At 36.7% G+C, this 23,571-nt stretch overlaps 1 protein-coding gene across 3 annotated transcripts in view; it reads right to left on the reverse strand.

Moving 5' to 3' along the window:
- Window positions 1-23,571, reverse strand: part of CBLB (Cbl proto-oncogene B) — a 130,728-nt gene that overhangs the window by 45,705 nt on the left and 61,452 nt on the right. For all 3 annotated transcript variants that reach the window (XM_015636819.3, XM_015636832.2, XM_015636827.2), the window contains exons 4-7: window positions 18,467-18,613; window positions 7,307-7,463; window positions 3,286-3,407; window positions 1,034-1,171 (exon numbers count right to left, since the gene is read on the reverse strand). In XM_015636819.3, coding sequence (XP_015492305.1) covers window positions 1,034-1,171; window positions 3,286-3,407; window positions 7,307-7,463; window positions 18,467-18,613 — 564 coding nt within the window. The remainder of the gene's footprint in view (window positions 1-1,033; window positions 1,172-3,285; window positions 3,408-7,306; window positions 7,464-18,466; window positions 18,614-23,571) is intronic.

The following is a 23,571-nucleotide window of genomic DNA, read 5'->3' on the forward strand; positions in this document are numbered from 1 at the left end:
AATGAAGACTGGATGTTAGGCAAGAACCAATGGGAGCATTTCAATCATGTGGGAAATTAACAATAGTTTAAATGATATTACAGCAACCCTATGTTGTTAAATATGTTGTTAATAAACCTATATTCAGGTTTATGTTACCTGTAACTTGGAAACAGTTTCTTAAAGGTCATGTATTTTTATGTGATCTAATGAAAAAGTTATAAGGTACAAAAACATCACTCTGAATAAAATATTCTCAGCTTCAGTTTTTGTTTGCTCAGTTTTTGTCAGAGAAAAACACTACCAATATAAGTGTGTTTTTATTACAGGTGTGAAATCACCACACCTGAAAAAAAATACTAGATTGTGTAGGACTGAGGAAAATTACAAGACTGGAGAAGATTTATCAGTCTTTTTGTTTCTAAGGATTGATCAATTGCCTTTTCTCTTTCTTTCACATTATATATATTTATATTGGGTATACCAAAACATGTATCCCAGTGAAAATATTCTGACACCAAATATTTGTCTGTTACTTCAGCCAACCTAGCAAAAATGTACTACTTCTCCCTATAAACTTACATTCTCTAATAATTATAAATCTTTTCAGTAAACTATTAGAATGTGGAAAATGTTCTGGCTGCACAATATATAAAAAAGCAATTACATAGCTTTCAAATCATTGTCCACAGTTAGACACATGAGTAACTGGAAGTAGCAACTGTTCAATAAGCCTAAGTGCATTTGGGACTCTTGGGGGGCTGTGGGGGGAAGGAGGGATCAATGCAACAACTGTCTCATTTTATTTTCTCATGGAATTTATTTGCTATGAGATATGACTTTGGTTAACTTTCAGTAACTCTGGTTAATGGAATTAGCTAGAAACAAGTTGTTTTTAAATGAATTAAACGAATGGTCCTTAAACTCTGAAATAATGCTAACCACCATATGCAGTTTCTCTGTTTTAAACATCTTTAACTACCCATATAAGCATTAAGGGAACAAGGAAATCAGGGTTTCATAGCCATGGTGGCTGTTAAGAATTTATACTTACAATCCTTCCCTGCTGCCGTCGATCAAAGCTTGAAACAGAGGCTTATTGTGAGGTATGGTCTGCAGTATGTTCCCATCACCAGTCACATACCCGATGGCCCACTGGCCCAGGCGAGTGCAACTCAGTCTGAAAATGTAGCTTGATGCAAACAGGATGAATGAAAAGTCAGTATAATTCAGAGTTCAGCAAAACAAGTGAAGAGAGCAATTATGGCCTCTGGTTCAAACACTGAATTAGGTCTCTGAACATTTGGGTCAGATTCACAATTCTGCCCTGTTCTTTGTATAACCTTAAATAAACCTGCCTCTTCTACACTGTCACTTTCTCATGGGCAGAAATAAAGTAAGAGTAGCTGCCTAGCCCCTGCTTTTCATCTGCTTATGTTTTAGTTCTCAGAGTGAAAGCTGCACATTCACCGTGAGCGGTCTCACTCAGACATGTCCATAAACCTCTTCAAGAAGAGTGTATGATATTATCCAGCCTCCATAGCTACAACAGACACCTTTTGTGCTTGTGCAGGCCAATAACCTGAACAAGTGGAAGGACAAATATAAAGCATCTTTAGATGCAACAGAAACAGGAAACACAAATGATAAAACCTGCTCTACTAGAAAATGGTAACTTTGTGTGAGCCTGTGGAGGTGAACAAAAGAAATATCATTTCTACTGCAGTAAAGTGAAATAGTAACTACACCATTTGACTTAGATTTAAATACTTCTGTGTGTTACAGGTGATAGCTGGGAGTATAGTATATAATGTAGACATAGAGCACAATCAGAAGAAAAGGAAGTTTACAAGCACCAGGATTGGGCACGTATAGAGCTTCCCATTAAAAACTACTCCCTTTCATGTCAGACACCATTTCACATGCAAAAACCTCACTGAGAAAAGCATTTCACAGCAAAAGACCACAAACTCAATTCTATATTACAGAGGAGCTTTTCTTAATTACCCATCACTATTATATTTCATTTCAAACTAATATAAGAAATCTAAGCCTCTCTGAAGTTTGACAGAGCTCTTACAACCTTCAGTAGGGCCAACATTACATTGAAGTACTAACTATTCATCTGAACAGAATCGTTTAATTTGCAGGATGTTTTAGTCAGATTAAAGAAGAAATTTCACTTCATATCCCCTCTTTCACACTCCAGCATTTCACTTAAGCAACTCAAAAAGTAATTTTCTGATATGCCATAGAAAGCTATCTTAAAATTAACTATTTACAAGGAACATAAAAGCTACATGGGGTAATTTCTCTATCACAGCATTAGACTCAATAATAGAGAAAATACTAAAATAAAATGCTCTCCTAATCAGACTAGTTATTTGATTTTTGCAGTAGTGTCCACAAGTATCAAGCTAAAAATCAGCAGCTCTCCATTAGAACCACAAGATTTCTGTATATATGCACTTGACTAAACTTCTCATACAGTATACTATTTGCTAAAAATCAGAAGAAACCAAGTACAGAACATGGGTATAACTGGTGGTAGACTTCACTAATGAGTTTCAAAACAATGCACTTTAACTTTGTGTACATGTGCTTCAGCAGATATTTCAGCAAGGAGACATTAGGGACAAAACTTCATAACTGTAAGACACAGCTAGCAAAAGAAATTGTATGTAATATGGGATTAAATACATTTTTGTTTTTATTTTTTCCCCTGAGTGAAGAAAAAAAACAATGACATAACGGTAAAAGCTCAGTTTAAGTGATTTACTATGCACAGCACCACATAAGGAAGTGTTTATAAACTACATGTCATGCTCTTTAATCTGACTGTTTTACTAGGTGAAGAGTTTATGATACAGAATGACACAGGCAAAGGAAAAAGAAACATATAAAACACAAAAGGAACACAAAATCACAGATTATATAGCTTGAATGTTGCCATGAAAGATGTTAAGAAGATTTTTGCTTTGAGTAAAAACTCAATGTACATTTATTCAATGTAAATTTTGAAAATCAAATTACATTTTAAAATACGCTTTTCAAGAATGAATTGCTTGTTTTATCTGATTCAGAAGAAAGGAAAAGCAATTTATTTTCAATTTCTCTCTGTTTATTTTTACATATTTAGACTTCAGTGTGCTAATTCGATATTTTTTTGCTTCACTTCTTCAGTGCTTCAGTAAGTGTTAAATAAAATGCAAAAACATGCAAAACAGAAGTATGAACCTAGCAGAATTATATAGGTTCCAAGACAGCAAGTTTATTTGGAAAGCAATCCGCAGTGAAACCTCTCACCTCCCAGGTTTAGTGCTGTATTTCTGCAGCCTTGCTTTCACTTCATCATACGTCAGGAATGCCATATATCCAGGATGTGTCACAGCCAGGAAGTTCCAATTCCTTAAGATTGAGCCCCACGGCTACAACGAGAAGACAAACAAGTAAAGAGACAAAGCCACGTAGCTCTGTATTTCTAATAAAACTCTTCATGTCAGAGTCACCTGCAGTGTTTTAGCTTCAGCTGAAAAACACTTAGGTCTAAATTATTCAAAGGACTGTCCTATATACCCAACTTTGCTACAAGTGTTCCTTCAAAAGAATTATTCCAAGAACACCAAGCACAGCTTTTTGGATAAGGATTTTGAAGACCCTGAATTTAAGAGACCTTCTATTCATAGCTACATAAAATATTAAACATCTTATTTAGTTAAAACCTGGAAAGTATGACTCCATGATGGTTTAATAAAAACACAATTAAGCCTGAGAGGTCCTGAAGCACTTTCATAGTTAATGTTAAGTAACACTGACAAATGAATTGTAATGAAGCTCCTAATTTGAGCTATCATTCCCTTTTTTATTCTCTACATCTTGATTTCTTCAGTCACTATAATGGTATTATAGCCAGAAAACAGAACAAATATTGACAGCACTTCACCTGAGTATTTTCTAACTTGAGTAGCAAATGCTTCAGAAAATTCAGTGAAACACGCCTGATATGCTGTCACTTCAAAGAATATGGAACAGTCCATTACTGTAAATAAAGGATGATTTTTTAAAGTAATGGATTCATACAGATATATAAATGTCCATTTCCAGCATTTAGGAAGTCAAGAAACTGCCTCTGAATGTTTTGCAGATTATTAACCTATTTCTCAGAAGATCAAGGCAGGTGAAGTTAAGTGACACAAGACAAGAGGCTTGTGCTCTTATGTGCCCTGAAAATTCTCTTTAAAAGAACTTCTAAGGGGCAGAGATGAAATGTATGATATGCTTGAGAATTTTATCCTAACAGTTCTTGAGTGTTACATTTTCCAGGCAAACCCTAGCCACTAACTAAACACAGATGAATACCTATTTATTTTAAAATTAATGCCTCATCAAGTTGGACACATGGAATAAGAAGACAGGGTTCAGCACAGAGGCTGTAAGAAACCTGAAGTGTTTAAATTTGTCCAAAAGCCAGGAGGAAAGAAAAAAAAAAAATCCCAGTCCTTGATTCAATACTGCATGTGAAGAATGGACTGAGAGCAGCCCTGATGAGCAGGAGTTGGGTGTGCTGCTGGATGAGAGGCTGAACACAACCCAGCAAGGTGCACTTACAGCCCAAAAAGCCAAATGTGTCCTGGACTGTGCCCAAAGCAGCGTGGCCAGCAGGGCAGGGGAGGGGATTCTCACTCTCCTCAGCTCTTGTGAGACCTCATGTGGAAAACCACATCCAGCTCTTGGGCCTCCAGCACAGGAGGGACACAGACCTGCTGGAGCAAGTCCAGAGAAGGGACAGCAAGTTGATGAGGGGGACGGAACACCTCTCCTATAAAGACAGGCTGAGAGAGCTGTTTTTATTCAGCCTGGAGAAGTGAAGGCTCTGAAAACCTGGAAACCTGGCACAGCATCCCAATACCTAAAGGGGTATACAAGAGAGCTGGAGAAGAACCTCAAAAGGACTTAGAGTGATAGGACAAGGGGGAATGGTTTCAAACTGAAAGACTATAGGTTTAGGCTGGATATTTGGAAGAAATTCTTCAGTCTAAGTGAAATGAAGGCATCAGAACAGGTTGCCCAGGGAAGCTGATCCATAACATTTTGGTATGGGACATTCATTTGGTGACCCATCCCTGAAAGTGTTCAGGCTGGATGGAGCTTCTGGTCTTGTAGAAGTGTGTCCCTACCCAAGGCAGGGGGAGTTGGAACGAGATGATCTTTAGGGTTTCTTCCAACCCAAACCATTCAAAGGCAAGAGCCCACAGCTTGCCTTGTGTACACGGAGTCTTACCAGAGCAGAAGTGCTAAATGGGACAAGATTTTAACCCTTTCTCTTCAATGGAAGTATTTTCACACCAAAGTTTCTGCAGAGCATCCAGATACTCTGCTGTGCTAAGCTTCTCTCTGGTCAGGGAACACAACACTTAAAGTTGTGTATACATACAGTGGGGAGGCAGGGGGAGCAACTTCACTTTCAAAGGATCTCCATAAAGCTAAGTCTTGCTTGCTTGTGTGAAAAAATAGCATTACAAATGCAGCTTTTCTGTAACATAACCCACAGTCGGCAAAACAGTATTTTGATTACTTAACTGGGATTTTCTCTCCGTGGGTGTATGAACACATAGCTACAGAAGCTGTTTAAAAACTAGAGAAGTAAAATGTAACCTTCTGGGAGAAGTTCTCAGACCAAGTTCAGTGCAAGTTCAGTTCAACAGTTGCACAGCTTTTGCACCCAATCTGTTTGTCAAAACATATCTCTCTACTTCTTTGCTGAATTAAAAGTTAACCCTTACCAGTCATCTCTCTTTACATGTATGAATATTGCTGATCCCCTCTTCTAGAACAAGGCACAGTAATGAATCCAACCAGCAGTGGCCTCACAAAGAAATTAAGTGGCCAATGTTTGTGGTTCAATTAAAAAGAGATTACTGACACCATTAGCATTTGAAATTGTGACACTCTTTTGACTCAGAATGGAGAAGAGATACTCAAAATCAAAACTCTGTATACTAATATCATTAATCCCCTCCTGCCAGATTTTATTATCAGCTTCATGATGGCACCCTTTCCCACAAAAGCAAAACTAGGACATCTAAGCAAGAATTAGCACAAGACAATGTGGAGAACAGAACAAACATCAACCCAGGGTTTGATGAAAAATTGGTATTTTGAACCTATCTCCACTAGGCTAAATAATAATGACATATTCATATAGGTTGGAAAAAGACCTCTGAGATCAAGTCCAACTGTTAACCCAGTACTGCCAAGTTTTCATAATGATACATTCATATAGGTTATGATGATAATATGATGCATATTATATATACAATAGTATATATAGTAATATATAACACATTAATTATTATAAATAATAAGTATAATTAACAGTATGTATAGTATTATATATAATAATATTTATATATTCATATAGGTTCCAAAAAGACATCTGAGACCATCAAATCCAACTGTTAACCCAGCACTCCCACTAAATAATGTCCCTAAGTGCTTGAAAACCCTTTCAGTGAAAAAACTTTTTCTAATATCCAGTCTAAACCTTCCCTAGTGCAACTTGTAGCTCTGTACTAGTTTACCACTGTACATGGCAAAGAAAATAAATTATCAAATAAATGGTTGTATATCTCAGCAGTTTCTTATATTTTTAAAAGAAACATCCAAAGTGATAAATTCAGAAACAGTACATCTAATATGGATGCAAGTACAGTCTTCCATATTGACTAAAATACCTTAAGTATGTTCTGTAGAAGAGACACAAGTTTAAAATAAACATGTAACATATAGGTATAGTTAATTTTATAAATATTGACAATAGTACAATTAATGTTATTCCCAAATATAGCTCCTTGTTGTGAATAAGCAATAAAGCATTAATGGCAAAAACAGGTTCATGAAAAAAAGAGTTAGGCCTACATTTAGCCTAAAGTAAATGAATATGTAACTGTCTTTATGTTTTTGTAAAACACCTCATATATGTAGATTACAAATGCACAACAGAAAAAAAACCAACTGAAACTCTGATTATAAGGATGTCTACATTTCTAAGAATGTATTTAAAAATAGTGAAAAATAAGCAGCAAACACAAAGCTATTGTAGTAAAACTAGATACATGCAGAAATGAAGCAGGTGTTGCTGTACACTTTCAGTTTTTCAGATGTGTGTGCTGCTGTCTCAACCACCACTGATGGACTAAAAGAAATGCACTCTATTTCTAAATTATAGTGGTTTAGTTCTTCCATTTTTTTAAAGAAATCTGCTTCCTTGCCTCAGAGCACTAAGCTTCTAAAATTCACATAAGTATCTAAAATTTTCAAATCTTACCTGAAATAATCTAGTGAAGATATCAAATTCAAAAATTGAAATGTAGTCATTGCAGGTCAAGTCAATAGTAGATTTAAGAGCCATTGCTTCCAAACCAGAGCTAATCTGATGAACTTCATGAAGGCACTGCCTGAACACTTTCCATGGCACTATAGTTCTGTTAAACAGGCAGAAAGAATAAATTCAGTGAAATATTTAAGATATGATACCTCATTCAGACATCAAAACTGAACTTTTAAAGGAGTGAAGTGCAACATTAATTTGGTTTCTCTACAGAGGAAAGTAAAACCCCACAAATTAAGTTTTCTGAAAGCAGCCTAAGCAAATACAAAAATGTCTTACCTTCCTTTAAACACAGCTGAAGTGCCATTTATTTCACAAAGATAAATATTCAAGCTTCCTTAAGAGTACAACAAAAACAACACTGCAGAAACCAAAGTACCCTACCAAGCAGGTGCTGCAAACAATCTCACATCCTTTCAGAGACAATGCAAAGGACCAGCTCTATGCTTGTTAAAAACTCCTTTCTTCAAAATCTCCCTTCCCAGTATGATAAGCATCAATTTAATATCCACAATTATGTGATTATTGCTATAGTTAAAGCTCATGAACAGTGGTCAAGTAACATGACAGCGATCAACCAGATACCACCGAGAATGGTCCAAGCCCTGTCATAAGCCATGACAGCTACATTAACTTTAATAGACAGGAAATTAGAATTATCCTTTCTAACACACGAAGCCATGTTCTGTCAGATTCAGTTTCTATTTCCACAGTTGAAGATAATGCAGGTTAGTTATTTCACCAGCCAAATACTTGTATTTGGAAACTTGGATGAGGTTGATCACTTGAATGTGCTTCATCTTATCACTCTCAGTAACAGAAATAATTCTTGTGGTCACTGGGGTCAAATCCAAATTTTGCTAAGCCATAACACCTCTTAAAAATGTTCCCCCACACACTGAGATCAGATTATATGATATTTTAAAAAAAAAATTAATTAACCAAAATATACCAAATGCATAATTATTTAGGACAAGATCTCACACATTCATAGTAATATTTTGTTAATAACTGCTATATCAACAAAAAACACAGGCCTCACAAACTCAGTAATATTTCCTGTAAATTTTATTAGTTCAAATTGCTTTAGTTCTTCTATTTTCTCATGCACAAATGCAAATAACTTACATGGGGTGGGGGGGAACAAATGTATTAAGTTGGTCCTGTGTAACAAATACTACACAGTTATCCTAAATTCAAACAAGCAATAATCTGAAGTACAACACCAAAGATATACTCCTGTATTTCTAATGCATAAGATAGTCACTACATTTCTAAGTGCAAAGAAATTCACTTGTTACATGCAGGCAGGCTTGTATTGAGAAAGTCATAAATGACAAAATGGGAAGTTTAATAGATCACAGCAGATACTTTCATCTGTGTATGAAAAACAGGAAACCACAAAGAGCTGAAGAGAGATACCACATCAGATGCCATTTATGAAAGAATGCACATCAAATTTTCATTAGGGCAAAGAGAGAATAAAACATTGCATTAAATTCAGACAAAAGAAATTAGAAAAATCAGTGCTTTTGTGGTGCTAAAGTTGTCTTGGCTCAAGAGCCTACTGCTTATTTAGCTCCTGTAACAATGGTTCCAAATTTTTTTCTGATTCTCTTTATAAACCACCCTAAATGGTTACAGCACTGGGATCATGCTGAAATGAGGTTAGAAAAGTTTCAGGGTTGACTGTGGGTTTTGTGAGCTTTTTGTTTGGTTGTTATTTGTTGGTTTTTTGGGTTTTATTTTTTGGGGGAGAGGGTATTAATTTTATTGTTTTGAGGTTTTTTAAAGACAAGAACCCTAAAAGAAAAAAACAATAGAGCATTTATCAGATATGATGACAATCACACTACACCTTAACAATAGGCTTTTTCATCCCTTGCACAAGACAGTTCCTTAGATGCAATTAATAAGTAGGATCTTTAGCTATCTATTCACAAACAACCCACACTCCCAAGACTCCACCAGCAGCACAGAAAACAAAAGTCTTCAGGAAAGCATGTTTTCAGAGCTCTGTTGGCTATATTTTGGCTAAGACAGAAAGCAGATGCTGGAAAATGAGTGATTAGCTAATGACATAACAACTAAAGTTATTTTTTGGGATTTCTCCAAGAACAAGTGCTTGAAATAGTGGTGGCCCAAATTTAAAATACACTAAATTCAGCAGGTTTTTTTTTTCTCTGCAGCTTCCTGGGATAGGTCTTTTATCTTCTGCTTTCTTTAAATAAAGGTGTGAATTGGTTGTTGAAACCTGTTAACTCCTATTTCTCAGCAGCTATTTTATAGTTATCATTTCAAAATAGTTTGAAACAGCATCAGCCAGGGATTATTTCTCCCCAGTGTCTCTCTCCAATTTATCCACGCATATGCTGATCTCTTTAAGACCTTGCAGACTGCACACACCCACTAAATGCAGGTGTTACTGGGTCTTCACAAGGTGAGTTTCTGCAATGTCCTCTCCTCCTGCTCCTGCATCACTGAAACCTGGTGACCTTTCAGGCACCCTGAGAAACATCCTCTGCAGAGATCTGGGAGGGCTCACTCAGCATGAAAGAAGCTTTCAGAGATGGCTGGCAAGTTGAGTTTCTGTTTGAATGAACATTTCACTGCTCTTGCTTTCTTGTGTTTTAGGGGATACACAGCCTTTGAAGGCGTCAGTTCATGATTCTCAAGTCTAAAGTTATTTTAATTTGGGTTTTGGTTGGTGGCAGGGGCAGTGGAAGGGAAAAAAGAATAGGACCAAGATGGAGATTCAGACTGTCCTCATCAATAGCATGTTTAGACTGTTATTTAAATACATACATATGTTTACATATATAAAACACCCGTTCTTATAGAAAGAAAATAACAAAACCCTGTTTGCAATGAAACCACTGCCTGCCACATTCAGCTCCTGAACCATAGAAGGTATCTCCTATAAATATTTTCAGGGATCTTTGTAATATTTGTTGCATCATGTCCTAACGATGCTTTGCACTAGAGGCTGGCAGATATTCTGCACATGCCTCATGCTATTAGGCTGAACCTGTAGACACTTGTCTAGGAGATGAGTCAGTCAGCTCTGCCTCAGCTCATCAGAAAGATGTGGTTTGATGTCTGGGTAACATTAGCTGTCTACAGAATCAGGCTGAGGAAGTGCAGGTCTCAGAATTTCAGGTATTTAATTGTAGTTACATAAGCTATCCCTTGTAGAAGAAGTGCCCATGACTTGACTCCAGCTGAAACAATGTTCTGGGGAGTCTCTCACCTGAGAGGGTGGCACTAAACAGTGACTGTACTTCACTGTCAAAGGTTTGATGCCCAAAGTTTACAGCACTACTGCATATGCACACATTACAAACAGATATACCTGTTTAGAGCTTTGGTAACAATTTCTTTTTTTATAATACACTTTAGAAAAAAAAAAAAGAAGAAGAAAATATGACTGAATTACAGGTACATACCTTGACTGTGCTACATATTAATTTATTGCAACACTATCAGCTCAAAAAAATCTTCAGAGAGGTAATATTAGAAGGAAACAAAAATATAAAGAAAGTCAAGATGTACAGCAGTAAAAGAACAGAAGGACCTTTTACAAGGAAATCCTAATATCCACCTGCCAATCTTTTAGGAAATGATTTATACACAACATGTCCTTGTACTGCCTTTCCTCATCATTAAAGTAGAAGCAAGCTCATGCCAATTCAAGGAAAGAAAACAAAAATAAAAAAATGGTCCTGAAAAATATTTCCTTAAGAGGTTTTCTGTGCATCTCTCAAATCAACAAAACTGTCTGGATCATGGTATTTACCCTGGGATTGTGTTCTTAAAGAGTCCTGTCAAAAACCCTAAAATAAGCCATTTCTCCTGTCAAAAACCCTAAAATAAGCCATTTCTCCACAGGTCTCTCTAAATGATACTACTTCATTCCCTTTCTTCTGCAATAGTAGATTTAGTAAGTGTATCTGAAAAACTATGAATTCAAAAGTGTCCTATATGAAACATAAGATTTTAAAAATACTGTTATATAGGATGGTATCTATTTACTATTGTTGGCACACATCAAAGAAAGTATGACTCTATAATCTGAAATAAAGTGTTTTAAACACCACCCACACAACTTCCACATGCTTAAAGTGAAAGGATTAGTGTTTAGCATGTGATTTCCAAGTGATTTAGCAGAGGAATTTAGGTTCTCTCTTCCCTCCTGCCCTCATCATGCATACATGGGATTTTCTAAACTCCCCAAATGTTGCTACATTATTAAAAGCAAAAGACGTTAATAAAAATGAAGATTGCCTGGAGATGAAGCATCCATTTCCTGAGCACAAAGAGAACAGCACTTGTGTAAAACTGCAGAGATGCAGCTACCCTGGAATGTCAAGTGACACTGCTTCCATTTGAACCAGATCAGACCACAAGAATGTCTAGGGAGGTAAACATGTACCTGTATAACTTACACTTACAGTGAATGGTTTTTTTTCTGCAAGAGACACTTTCAAATGTTGCCAAAAAACACACCATGAAAAGGCCATTATACTGTTTCCAGAGCAATCTCAAAAATATTCAAGCAAATACTGACCCAGATAGAAACAACATTCTTTCTAAGTCTGCAGTGAGCAATGTGGATTTTGACTTATCACCACTGAAAAGAGCATTTTCTTAAGACTGCTGCTTCAGTTTTAAGTGAGAGGCAACATGTTTCCACTGCTTCTGAACTGCAAAGCAAATAAATGACACACAGAAGGCTTGAAAAATTCAGTCCTAAGGGAAAAAAGGAATTCTGCCATATCATGCCAGTACAATTGCTAAATAGTGACATCACTGTGAACAAATATAGATGAATCTAATGAGAACAGAAAAAGAGAGAAAATCAGCCTTATGAAATGGAGAAAATATACCACCAAAAAAAGCCTCTTCCAAAGCTGTGTAACTGGACATTGCTGGAGAGACAGCAAGTTCCTTGAGATACAGGAACTCTGTGTTTCTGTTCACTTCTCTGTATTTTCAACTCTGATCTCTAACAACAAAATCAAAGCATGTTCACACTTTTGCACATCCTTTTATACTTAAAACATTGCCTCTCCTGTCTATCCATGGAGAATGTGTTCTCCTGTCTCACAATCTGGTGTGCAAAGTATCAGAACTTTCTTCTATCTTTTGTACATGCAAAACTTAAATTTGCAAAAATTACTTTATTCTTAGATACCCAGAACAGCTGTGAAGACTGCTCTTTTCCATTTTCTAATCCTGTCTTGCAACTTTCTACTGACTTGCTCTTCTCTGTAATGTTACCTGTTGTCTTATTCAAGCATTTTCATCTTGAATTTGTAGGAAAGAGGTCTAGAGAGATTCCTGTCTTACCAGTACCCAGAGAACAGTACCTTCTGTATCTAGCTCAAGTTTAAACTGGTATATCAATAAGCCAAAAGCCCCATTTTAAACTCTTTAAAAGTTCCTGTTACTAAAACACCTGTCTTGACAGTGATGAGGGCAATGGCATTTGGACCACTGCCTCTTCCACTTTCATCTCTGTCTTTGGCTTCCCTTTACACTTCAGCTCATACTCAGATTTGAAGCTCTCTGGGCCAGGACCAACTCTTCAGTCTGTATTTTTACACTGTTCAGGCAGTAATAGGGCTCTTGGGCACTATCAGCAGCAAGAACAGAAAATCAAGTAATAAATTAGGGGGATTAACAAGGTGTTAAAACTTAGCTTATCTGAGGTCTCTTGAACTTGGCAACATTTAACTGTCAGATAAGTTGTGCATTGTGGTCTGCCTGTTTTACTGCTGCTTCTGTGAACCCAAACCACTGAGGCCGTGTCTGTTCTAGCCTGAGCCAAAAAGCACTGACCACAGCAGAACCACAGCTACTCCAAGTTTAGAATATCAATTTGAAATGCACTGTTTAACTGCTACAGAGAAATCAATAGCCACATTTTTTCATAAATTCCAATAAAAAATAAATACATTTCAGGCCTCATCTGGAAAAAAATACAGGAGCAGTAAAATAGTATTGTCTTTGATCACAACAGCGAAAGAATTTCTATTTCCTCAGCAACTAAAAGGTGGATGGGAAATCAATTTACCTGAAAACAATAACAGAAATGCTTTAACATTTATAAAGTTCCAAAATAAAGAATAAAAAGTTTAAAAGTTAAATAAATGGCAGAACTGTGGAAAAAATTAAAATCTAAGAATATTGACATTTTGCTACTGATTCATTCTGCAACATGAAGACTGTCACAAATCAGAAATTTGTGTAACAAATTTCAATAGCTACCAAGCCCTACATGACTTCTGTAGTTTCCAAATTAAGAAGCTGAAAGATCTGTTAGGTCATCTTGCCTGATCTCCTTCACAATTCAGGATTGCTCCCTGTGGCATTTTGCACAGTTCTACACAGAAAAAAACCAAAAACAATAGAAGATATAACATGCTATTAAAATGAGTGAGAAGTCAAGGCAAATTCTCATCAAGCAGCATACAGTAATAAAATGCTGGTAATGAAGATGCTATCAGATTGTGTTTTATATGCAGATTTACAACCCACTGGGGGGGGTTACTAAAGTATCTGTAAACAAGTGGAACTGCTGATTACATGCCCTACAATTTCACAGTTCCACTGAACATTCCTGTCTAGCTGTACATGGAACTAGCACTTGCTTCAGCACAACTACGATGGTCAACTGGGGGTGAAGATTCACTCCACTAAAACCACCTGTTCCAATCATTGTACTCTAGCAATCACTACAAATTCAGGAAAATCACATGTCAACTTCACTACTTTCCTGCTTTTGACATTATCAAGTTCTTTTTTGGTATAGGTAAAGCTTGTGTCAATTTATTTCTTAGTTCTTTTTCAGTCAGCTCCTTTATATTCTTCAAGAGGCTCTCTTTTTCCACATAGCCTGTGAAAATACCAGAGACTACCTATTCCAGTCATTTAGCCTTTAGAATGATCTCAGCCATTCCTGATTTGTTTTCAGAAAGCAAATCCAAACTAAACTATTCCCCATCTCCCTGATATCTTTTCTCTGTCAGCTTCCTTGACAAAATCTATACACCAAAATAATCCTGGGCCTTCTACTGAACACTGCTGACCTCCTCACCTACCCCCCCTAATTTGGATACATGTTTTACTTCGTCCTTGCAGAGAAATCAATACCTCCACTCTTTCCTTCTTCATAGGGCAATTAGCACCTTTCTCCTTCCACCCAATCACAATCTCATTATCTTCCACTTTGATTTATCAATCCTCCCTATACACTCCTGAATCCCACATTAATGTCTCCAGATCCCTTCCAAATATCCTATAACTTCCAAGGTTTCCCATTCTCCTCTGAAACATGCAATACTGGAAAAAACTCACAATTGTAAAGGCTCTGTGTGCTCCTTATACTCTTTCTGCCTGTGTGAGTGCTGATGATTTCCATTATTGGTACATCTGCTGCTCTCACGTAGCATTCTCTGCCAGATCAGCTTCTCCAGCTCCTGGCATTGTAGCCATTCTAGACTGCCACTGTCTAGAAGTTTTTTAGGGGTGTACCAGAAATGTCAAAACTAAGAAGGTATTTGAAGGCTAAGAATATGTGGCTATGTCAGCACTTTGCTATGAGGGAGGCATTCAAATTGTTTGCTGAGTTCTACACAGTATTTTCAACAGAAATGCAACGAGCAGCTAGATGTATGATCCAAGGTGGGAAAGAGTCTGGCCATTCACTTTGCTCATAAGTTTGAAGCCACGCGAATTTACACCTGACTAGCTCTAAACACAAAAAAGAAAGCCTGCAGACTATGAAATTTATTAGGAACAGGATAAATTAACCTAGTTCCAGCTGCACAGTTTTTCAGCAAGTGTTCAGACAGAAAAATGTAACCAATAAAATTAAAAGTTCCCCATTCACTGGAAAAGAGCAGTGGGGGAAAAAAATTACTCCTTTTTTGTTTTAAAGTACAAACTGGACTCATGAAAACTCTGTTTTGGATTTCAGTCCCTAGCAAACATGTTGCTTTCTCTAAAAGGAAGTGTAGGTCATGTTTTCAAAAACTGAAAGCCAACTTGAAAATATAAATTACTATTGGTGATAGTCTTCTTGATATTTAAAATATTTCAAATTAAAAAATTAAAAGATTTCAGAAAGAAATGAGTGCAAAAGCTTGATTCTATAAAAAAGCATCCAATTCATTATGCTTAGAAACAGGAAAGTTTTAATGATAATACTATGTTGAAAAAATTATAAGTTCATCAAATACTTCAAACTCCCTCCTTCCAATCAGAACAAACTGCAATAGAAATATTTTTAGTACTACAATTTACCATCAGAAGCCAAGATCCAGCACAACTTACTTTTTATTTATGCTGTAATCTTGAGCAGCGTTAGTCAGTGACCCAAAGTAAGGGCTGCTGTTCAGAAACAAGTGAGGGGTCCAGGCTTGCCCTGTAAAACAGAGATGCAGCCAGGGAACACACAATCAAGTTCCTCCCTGTAATCCTTCACTGCACTGCCTAAGCAGAGTTGGGGGTTTCAGAAAGTCCTAGGGGCCTACCTTTGGATGGCCAGGTTAGAGAAAGATATTATGGGTTGTTTGCAAAACCTTTATGCAGGCTTTGCTTTTAAGGAAGTGATACCAGCATATTCACAAACTAATTTGTCACAACAGGCCCACTGTAAAGGATGTGGCTTACAGGCATATCTGCCATATATTTCTAAAAGGATTAGAAAATAATTAATGTTTAAAAAGCTTCAGGCATTTTGTTTAACAAAGAGATTAAAAATAATGCCAAATGAACTTTTTTCTCATCTGTTTGTTTGACATATATGCTGTTACATGTTTTATAGTTACTTAAGCACAATTAACTAAACCTGAGATAATGGCAAGTCTGCCAAGCAGAGATCTACTGCTCTTTGCTCAGAAGACAGGCAACAAAACCAGCTTCACTTTATTGGAAAAGAGCTGGGAACACCAGTAACAGTGCTTATTTACTTGGTCTGAAAGTAAAGCACCTGACCAGAAATAACTCAAAAAAGTTTTCAGGCTATACTACAAAACCAAAAATACATATGTTTAACTGGATGTCACCAAACTACCTTGTTTCCTAGGTATTTTTGATGCATTAATGTATTAGGCAAAAAGCCAACAAAACCCAAACGTCCAGTCACCCTCCCTAAAAAACAATCAAAAAACCCAACCATTATAAAGCCCTTATCAAGGTACACAGGGGAGAGCAGAGAAGGTCAGAGGGTTTATACTGAAGGTTCATATTTAAAGTTGCATTCTATGCAGGAATTTGCATAAGCAGAAAAAAACCCCAAAGCCTAGAAAAGGCATGGCAACAGCACTGAGGCCATGAAAGGTTTCAGAAATAAGAGCTCCAGGAGATGAGTACCTCCAGAAGAGGTAAGAGTTAAGTGTGCACAAGAAAAAGACAAGGGTAGAGCTGAGTTGTTCAGATGGAGTGATGCAGTTAAAAGATTCTCCTTACCAATCTTGTTCTGATAAGAACTTATAAATATGTCACAGTATCCCACTGTCTGACACCTCAAATACCTATCTATTGTGTCATCTCCCAATGGAAATTGGAGGACCATGGAAGGAAATCTCTTGAATCTCACACAGACAGTAGAAGTCAGTCGAGAGCCCCAAAGAGGAACAGCACAGAGAACAGGGGAGCTGAGGAAACTGGTTCAGATGAAATGACAGAAACAGCAGACTGCAGAGGAGATCTGTAAATCCCAATGACAGAAACACAGTTTGCCATCAAGACATCTGCTAAAGGTCATTCAAGGACAGAGCCCAAAAGGAAAAAAAAGTACCACAACGAAATTTAAATTCTGAGAGTTCCTAAGAAAAGGGGAAAAAGAGAGGAAGAAAAAATAGCAACGCCGAACAAACATGATCATTAGTCATTTGATCAGAGATCCTGTTTTTCTTTTCTTGACTGACATGTTTTTAAAAGCCTTGTCTGATAGAGAACCCTACACGTCATTTAAGTTCATCCCCCAGAAAACTTTAACTGAACATTTGAAGTTATTTTGAAAATTATATTCACGTAAAAACGGGTAACACGGAACACGGTTAAATTCCTTTTCTCTAACAAAACAGAGGAGTGATATAGCAACTTCATCACACTAACATTACTTACATGGGAAAGAAATTACCAGAAAACACTACCATGAACCCAGAAAGAGGAAAGCTGACAGTGTGTTTAGACTAACAAAAAAAACATGGAAGTGAAACTTGTAAATTCACACTGAACAGAACTGATTTGCAAAAGTGCCAACCTACTACACTGGTATTCTAAATAAAAAACAACTTATTTTAAAGAGCTGTTTATGCTCAGAAGATGCCACAGATTGTTCCAGAAATTGTTCTGCCAACATTGTGCAAGATACAAGAGCTGATGACCATAATGACTGCTCTGCTATAATGAAAAATACACCAACCTATTGCCTCTGGCACTCCTCTTGTGTCACTGTTACATTTACAAACATTCCACATGAGAAAGTGAACAAGCTTCACATCTTTTATTAGCTTACATGTGTATTCTAAATGGGTTTTTTTCCCAGAAACAAACCAAAAATCCCACATATGCCTACTTTTACTTTTTCACCATTGCATTTCCTATATGGATTAAATCACATATCTACACTTCACATACTTCATTCCACCAAATACTGTAGTAGTTAGAAAGTTAAAGGTGAGATAAGGAATCATACTGTCCATGAAACTAATATCAAGTTCCTAATTCAGACTTTAGAGTTTTTGTTTGTAGATTATATATATATTCTGTAGAATATATATATAAAAGGACATGATCTGCCATATACTTTGTAAAAGCAATGAACTATCTTCACCCTATAATAGAACAAAAACTTCTTGCAGTAAGACTGAAGTACCCTTGACAGAACTACCTTTATGCAAGTTACAGCACTGAAAAAAAAAACCAAAACCCACTAACAATGAACTCAGCAATTTCAGCCAATTTAAAGACTTAGATGAGAAGTTATATTCAAAACACCCACCAGCCCTTATTTGCATTTATGAAAAGTCCATTTTTTTATGCTTACAATTAGAAAGAATTGAGGATTTTACAAAAGTTACTTACTTATCTCCGAAGAATTTTCTCCAGAAATCTGCAGCATCGGCTTTGGTGATGCGAAAGTTATCACCCTGGAATTGTCCATTTGGAAAAATAGCCTTGATTTCTGCTAACATGTGGCTGAAGATGAGAGACAGCTTGGTAAGGTTTCTTCTGCAGATATAAGAGGAAAAAAAAAATCACATTAAATCCTTTAAATTTAATTAATCTTCAGGTATTTCACATAACTTATGTATTGTGTAATAATCACTGTATGACACAAGAAAAACACTGAGCTTCAACTGAAAACACAGAGAAATACAAATCAGTGGTTCATGTTTCCATGGACTTCTGAAGACATATTTATCATAAGTCTCCATCAATATAAAACCAGTTTCTGGCAACAAAACAAATCTGAGTTCTCAACTGCATATTCAGATAAATTTCTTGTGCACCATCCTTTTATGTTTCTATTTCATTTACTCATTGCAGAAGCAAGAACTTAAACTAATTAGCTTATTTTTTTTTTAAAAAAACAACCAACAAAGAAAAACAAAAAGCTACCCCACATTCAAAAACCTAAAATTATAGTTTTGTATGTGACAACAAACCTGTTTCAGTCCAGGTTTCCAGAAATAGAACTAGACTACTCCTTTTTCCTATGATCATTTTAATTTTTTTTTTAGTCTTTTCAGCTTTCTCTCACTGTATTTATTCTCCTTCCAAATGCTCTCTAGTTAAAATTTGCTTTCACTAGCATATTGTAAACAAAAATCTAACTTGTTGTAAACAAACAAACAAACAGCTTCTTTGCAATCATCTCATCATGTTTTCCAGGCTCGTATCAGTTAATCAAAAATTATTTAGCTTTTGGCACAGAAATCCCATCTAGTATAGAGCAAAGAACAAAGAATCCTTAAATGCAAATAAGCTTTTTGTATGGAAAAGTCTGTGGGAAATGGTGAAGAAAGGAAAAAAGAAAGAAGAAGCAAACTTTATGAGAGCTTATGCCTGGAGATTCCTTGACACTCCTTGCAGTAAAAAAAGGGCCATTTCCCCAGGAAATATACAAAATAGAGGAGACTGAGCAGTTTCTGATGAAGGATTTGTACTCTTGTGAATTCCACTGGACTATTTTAATGTGTTAGAAGTGTCCTATGTATGTCAAGTCCATTCAGCTTCAACCATCTCAGGTACTACTTAAAAATGACTCAAGCAATTTAATGAATACCACACTAAAATTCTTATCCATCACATAATTTATAGACAGTTTAAAGACAGTATTTTAAATAAATTCAAACTTATTCATAAGTTCCTTGCCACATGGAAATATTAAGATAGATATTTATTTTAGCTAAATATATTTCCTGGGGTCTTCCTAAAAGAACGCTGAATTTAGCACCGAGGTGGTAATTATTTCAACTACATTTGTGAACTTTATAATAGAAATTTCTGTGGAAACTGTATTGCAGATTTACCATAGGTTTTACTACCAGGAAAATGATGATAAAGTTGCTGTGAAAACATAAGTAATTTAAAACAAACAAAGCAACCCCCAATGAATACACTCTCCCTTCCCTCAAGATTAAGAATGGCTATAGGGCTAAGTCATTCAGAGTCCTCTAATTCCTTCACTAAAATCAGATGCCTGTAATTACCATGCTCAAGAGTTCCTTACTATCCCCCTCCCTATTTCCTTTGTATTTTAATTACAGACATGTGTTATTTATTTTACTCCTCAGAACTCAAGCCTGATGGAGGGGAGCAAGCAACAGCTTTTTTTCATGTGGCTTCCTGGGTCTGCCCTAGACCCAAGATTAAACAAGAAGCTTTCTGTCCTTGGGACAGATGGGAACATGACTTTGTGCATGTTTGAGCAGAGCTCAGCCTTGCCTGGCACAAGCAGTGTCCCACATTCATGTGCTGTGCTGCAGGGGCTCTCTTCAGGTACAAATTCACCTAGTGAGCTTTGCTGGCTCTGTGAGGCTTGAGCCCTGCAGTGAATTAAGGGATGAAGTGACACAGAGGTGCAGTCTAGGGCACTCATGTGTCTGTCTGTACCTGCAGAGGCACTGCCTGCTGGGCACAGCTGCACAGGACATGGGCAGAACCAGCAGCCCCTAGGATGTGGGCAGTACAGGCACATTAAAAACATCACCCAAATGGCTCTGCCTAAATCACAAAGCCTCTTCCTTCCCTCTTAGAACAGCACCAGTCACGTAGTGCATCAGGACACTTTTGCTCCAATATATGAAATCACAAGGAAAGGAAAAAAAGTAAAATTATTTTTTGTTTGCATTTGTATAAATAAGAAAAAAATATTTTAACATCTGAGACAGCTTTTTTTTATCTGACAACAAAGGTGAAACTTGAAACCAACTAAAAGCTTGTCTGTGCTTGAACATATATCAGAGCATGTATAAACAGCAAGAGATGACAAACTCCTGGTAATTTATATGCAGGATATCTGTTTTTTCTCTTTACTTTTGATTCTTATTCTGTGAGATCATTATCTCAAGTCCTTCAAAAAGCCATGATAAATCACATCTCAATTTTTTACTTACACAACAGCAAAGCACATACTGCACCATTTTTGATCAGATATACTTATGTGATCTCAGTACCTCCTTGAGGCAGACATACAAAGCTCACTGATTTCAGAAATGGTTTTCAACAATTACACTGCAGAGATAATAGCACTGGGGTGGGCCAATGACTCTCCCTCCCTGGACACTTCACTTGCCTGAAGATATCTATCCATTTCAGCAGTGTACTCTTCCTGTCTTGGGGAGGGCTTTCCCAAGACACCTCAAGAAATATGTACTCAGACCTAGTAGTTTGTGTCACTGCATTTTTCCACCTAGGATGATTCCCTTCTTTCCCCCATATGAAGGATGAAGCAGTGTCAAAAAAATTTCCATCTCAGTTTCCATTCATATGTTTAAGACAAGGTATTTAAGTCCTATTCATTTGAAAAAAAAATCAAAACAAGTAAAACCATCAAGGCTTAGCAATTTGGTGAACAATTCTAATGGAAGCCAAAGAACTGTTCAATCTGAGCACCCATTTTAGGTCTCATTGCCACCATAAGACTGTAAAAAACCAGTCTGCACCTCCTGCAGTAACAAAGGCTTTCTTCTGGTCACAGCAAAGACTGGTGTAGTGGCAAAGGGACAATTGCACTGCCAGTCCAGAGGGGCAGAAGAGCTGACCTGACAGAGACATGCTCCAGAGACCCTTTGACTCACTGGATTCCAGCAGGGGAGATATCCTAAGGGATTACATTGGAGCTGCAACTCAAATTAACACCATCCAAATTACACAGAAACAGTGGTTTTAATGCCTCAGCAGCCAAGCTTCAGGGTTTAAAAATGATACTTTTTCTGGCAAACTGGGGCTGGTTAGAGGTGGAATTTCTTTGCTTAGCTGTGGAACAGAGCACAGACATCTTTATCTCTGCAGAGAAGGGATTTCATGCTGATAAGAAAAACCTTACCTTACTGAAATTAAAATCAAACAACACTGCTCTATACAAAAGTGAACCAAGATGAGGATTCTCCAATATATAGTGGCTACTGTGGTAAAATATAACAATATTTTAACACTGAATGATGTTATATCAACTGCATTTTATGTAACACACAGTGTAGGTCTCATCCATATTACTTGCAACCTACTCAATACCTCCTAGCTGATGTTTTTCTTATGATTCAAGCTTCTAATTTGCTACCTTGTTTGACTTTCACCAAGTCAAACTAATGTCATACAGATCAAACCCCTTGATTTGACCCAAACTTGGTTTCTGAAGTACCATTTTGTCAGTCAGAATCTATAATTTATTGCCAAACATCTTTGCACATGACAGATCTACTGAAGAACCAACATGGTCTGAATCAACCCCAAAGCACCTAAGATACAAGAATTAAAAACTGAATTTTTATTTCATATAAACTTCTGAAGATCTACTGAATCAGTAAGCATCCTTTGGTAAATCAGAAATATGCATTTTTTTAATTTCAAAATTAATCCTTCTTTTAGAGAGAGAAAAGCCTGAAGACAATAATTTTGGATTTCTTCACTTCTCAGCAAATTACTATATTCTGTATCAATTTTCTCTTACACTGTTAGGAGTGGGGTCAGGCTAGAGAATTCTGGAAAGATTTAATAACTGATGGACTTTTCAAATACCAGTCATATGCAATGTGAAAACAGGGCTTGATAATGGAGACACTACAATATCCCTGCCAAACCAAAACAGCAGGAACAGCTGAGCAGTAGAAGGTCTGAAGCAGTCCTACCCTCCTGAATCTACTAAAAAAAAAAAAAAGGGAAGCATGATCAGCATGCAACAGCAGACATCAGTTTTGGCTGTGTCAACTTTGTAATCACTGTATGAAGTTAGTTTTACATGTTGGAAGGCAGTATGGCCCAGCAAAAAGAACTGGACAGGGAATTTGTGGTGTCAGTTCCTTTCTGCCACTGGCCTGAATTGTGAGGTGGCAGGAACACCTGAGTCCTGCATTTACTGTCTGTGTACATGGATGAACACAGCAAAATGTTCAGAGAGCGCCAGACTTGGAGAGCTCTGGACAAAAATGTACGGCACATCCAGCCTGTGCATAAATACACAAAGCAAAGCATCCATCTGTGCCATCATCCTTCATAATTACTGGGTGCCACAGACAATAACCAATACAAAGTCATTTTAACAATACATACTTGTTACTCCTACAAAAACTTGAAAGTGTTTCTATCTACCTACATATTACATGTATATATAGTTTCTACTTTCATGCCTAGGTATAACTATGCCCGTGAAAAAACATAATTTCATTTTACAACTACAAATATTTCTGAAAAAGAAACCCAGTCTGGAAGAATTGTATGAATGCATAGCTCTGCAGTTATTTATGTTATTCCAAAAGTTAAGTTATTGTTGGACTTCCTTCTTCATTGCACCTAGTAAGTGTTTAATCTTTCTGCATCCACATTGATACACTTTGATAAACAATCACCTGCTGTAATAAGCAATACACCTTTCCAATACAGCTTTCCAAGCTCATAATATATAACTCAATCACCTGGCACAGAAAACATCTTTAGAGTTAGAATAAAATCTGTTTGGCAGCTAA

The sequence above is a fragment of the Parus major genome, chromosome 1 (genome assembly GCF_001522545.3).
Source record: "Parus major isolate Abel chromosome 1, Parus_major1.1, whole genome shotgun sequence".
Lineage (NCBI taxonomy): Eukaryota > Metazoa > Chordata > Aves > Passeriformes > Paridae > Parus > Parus major.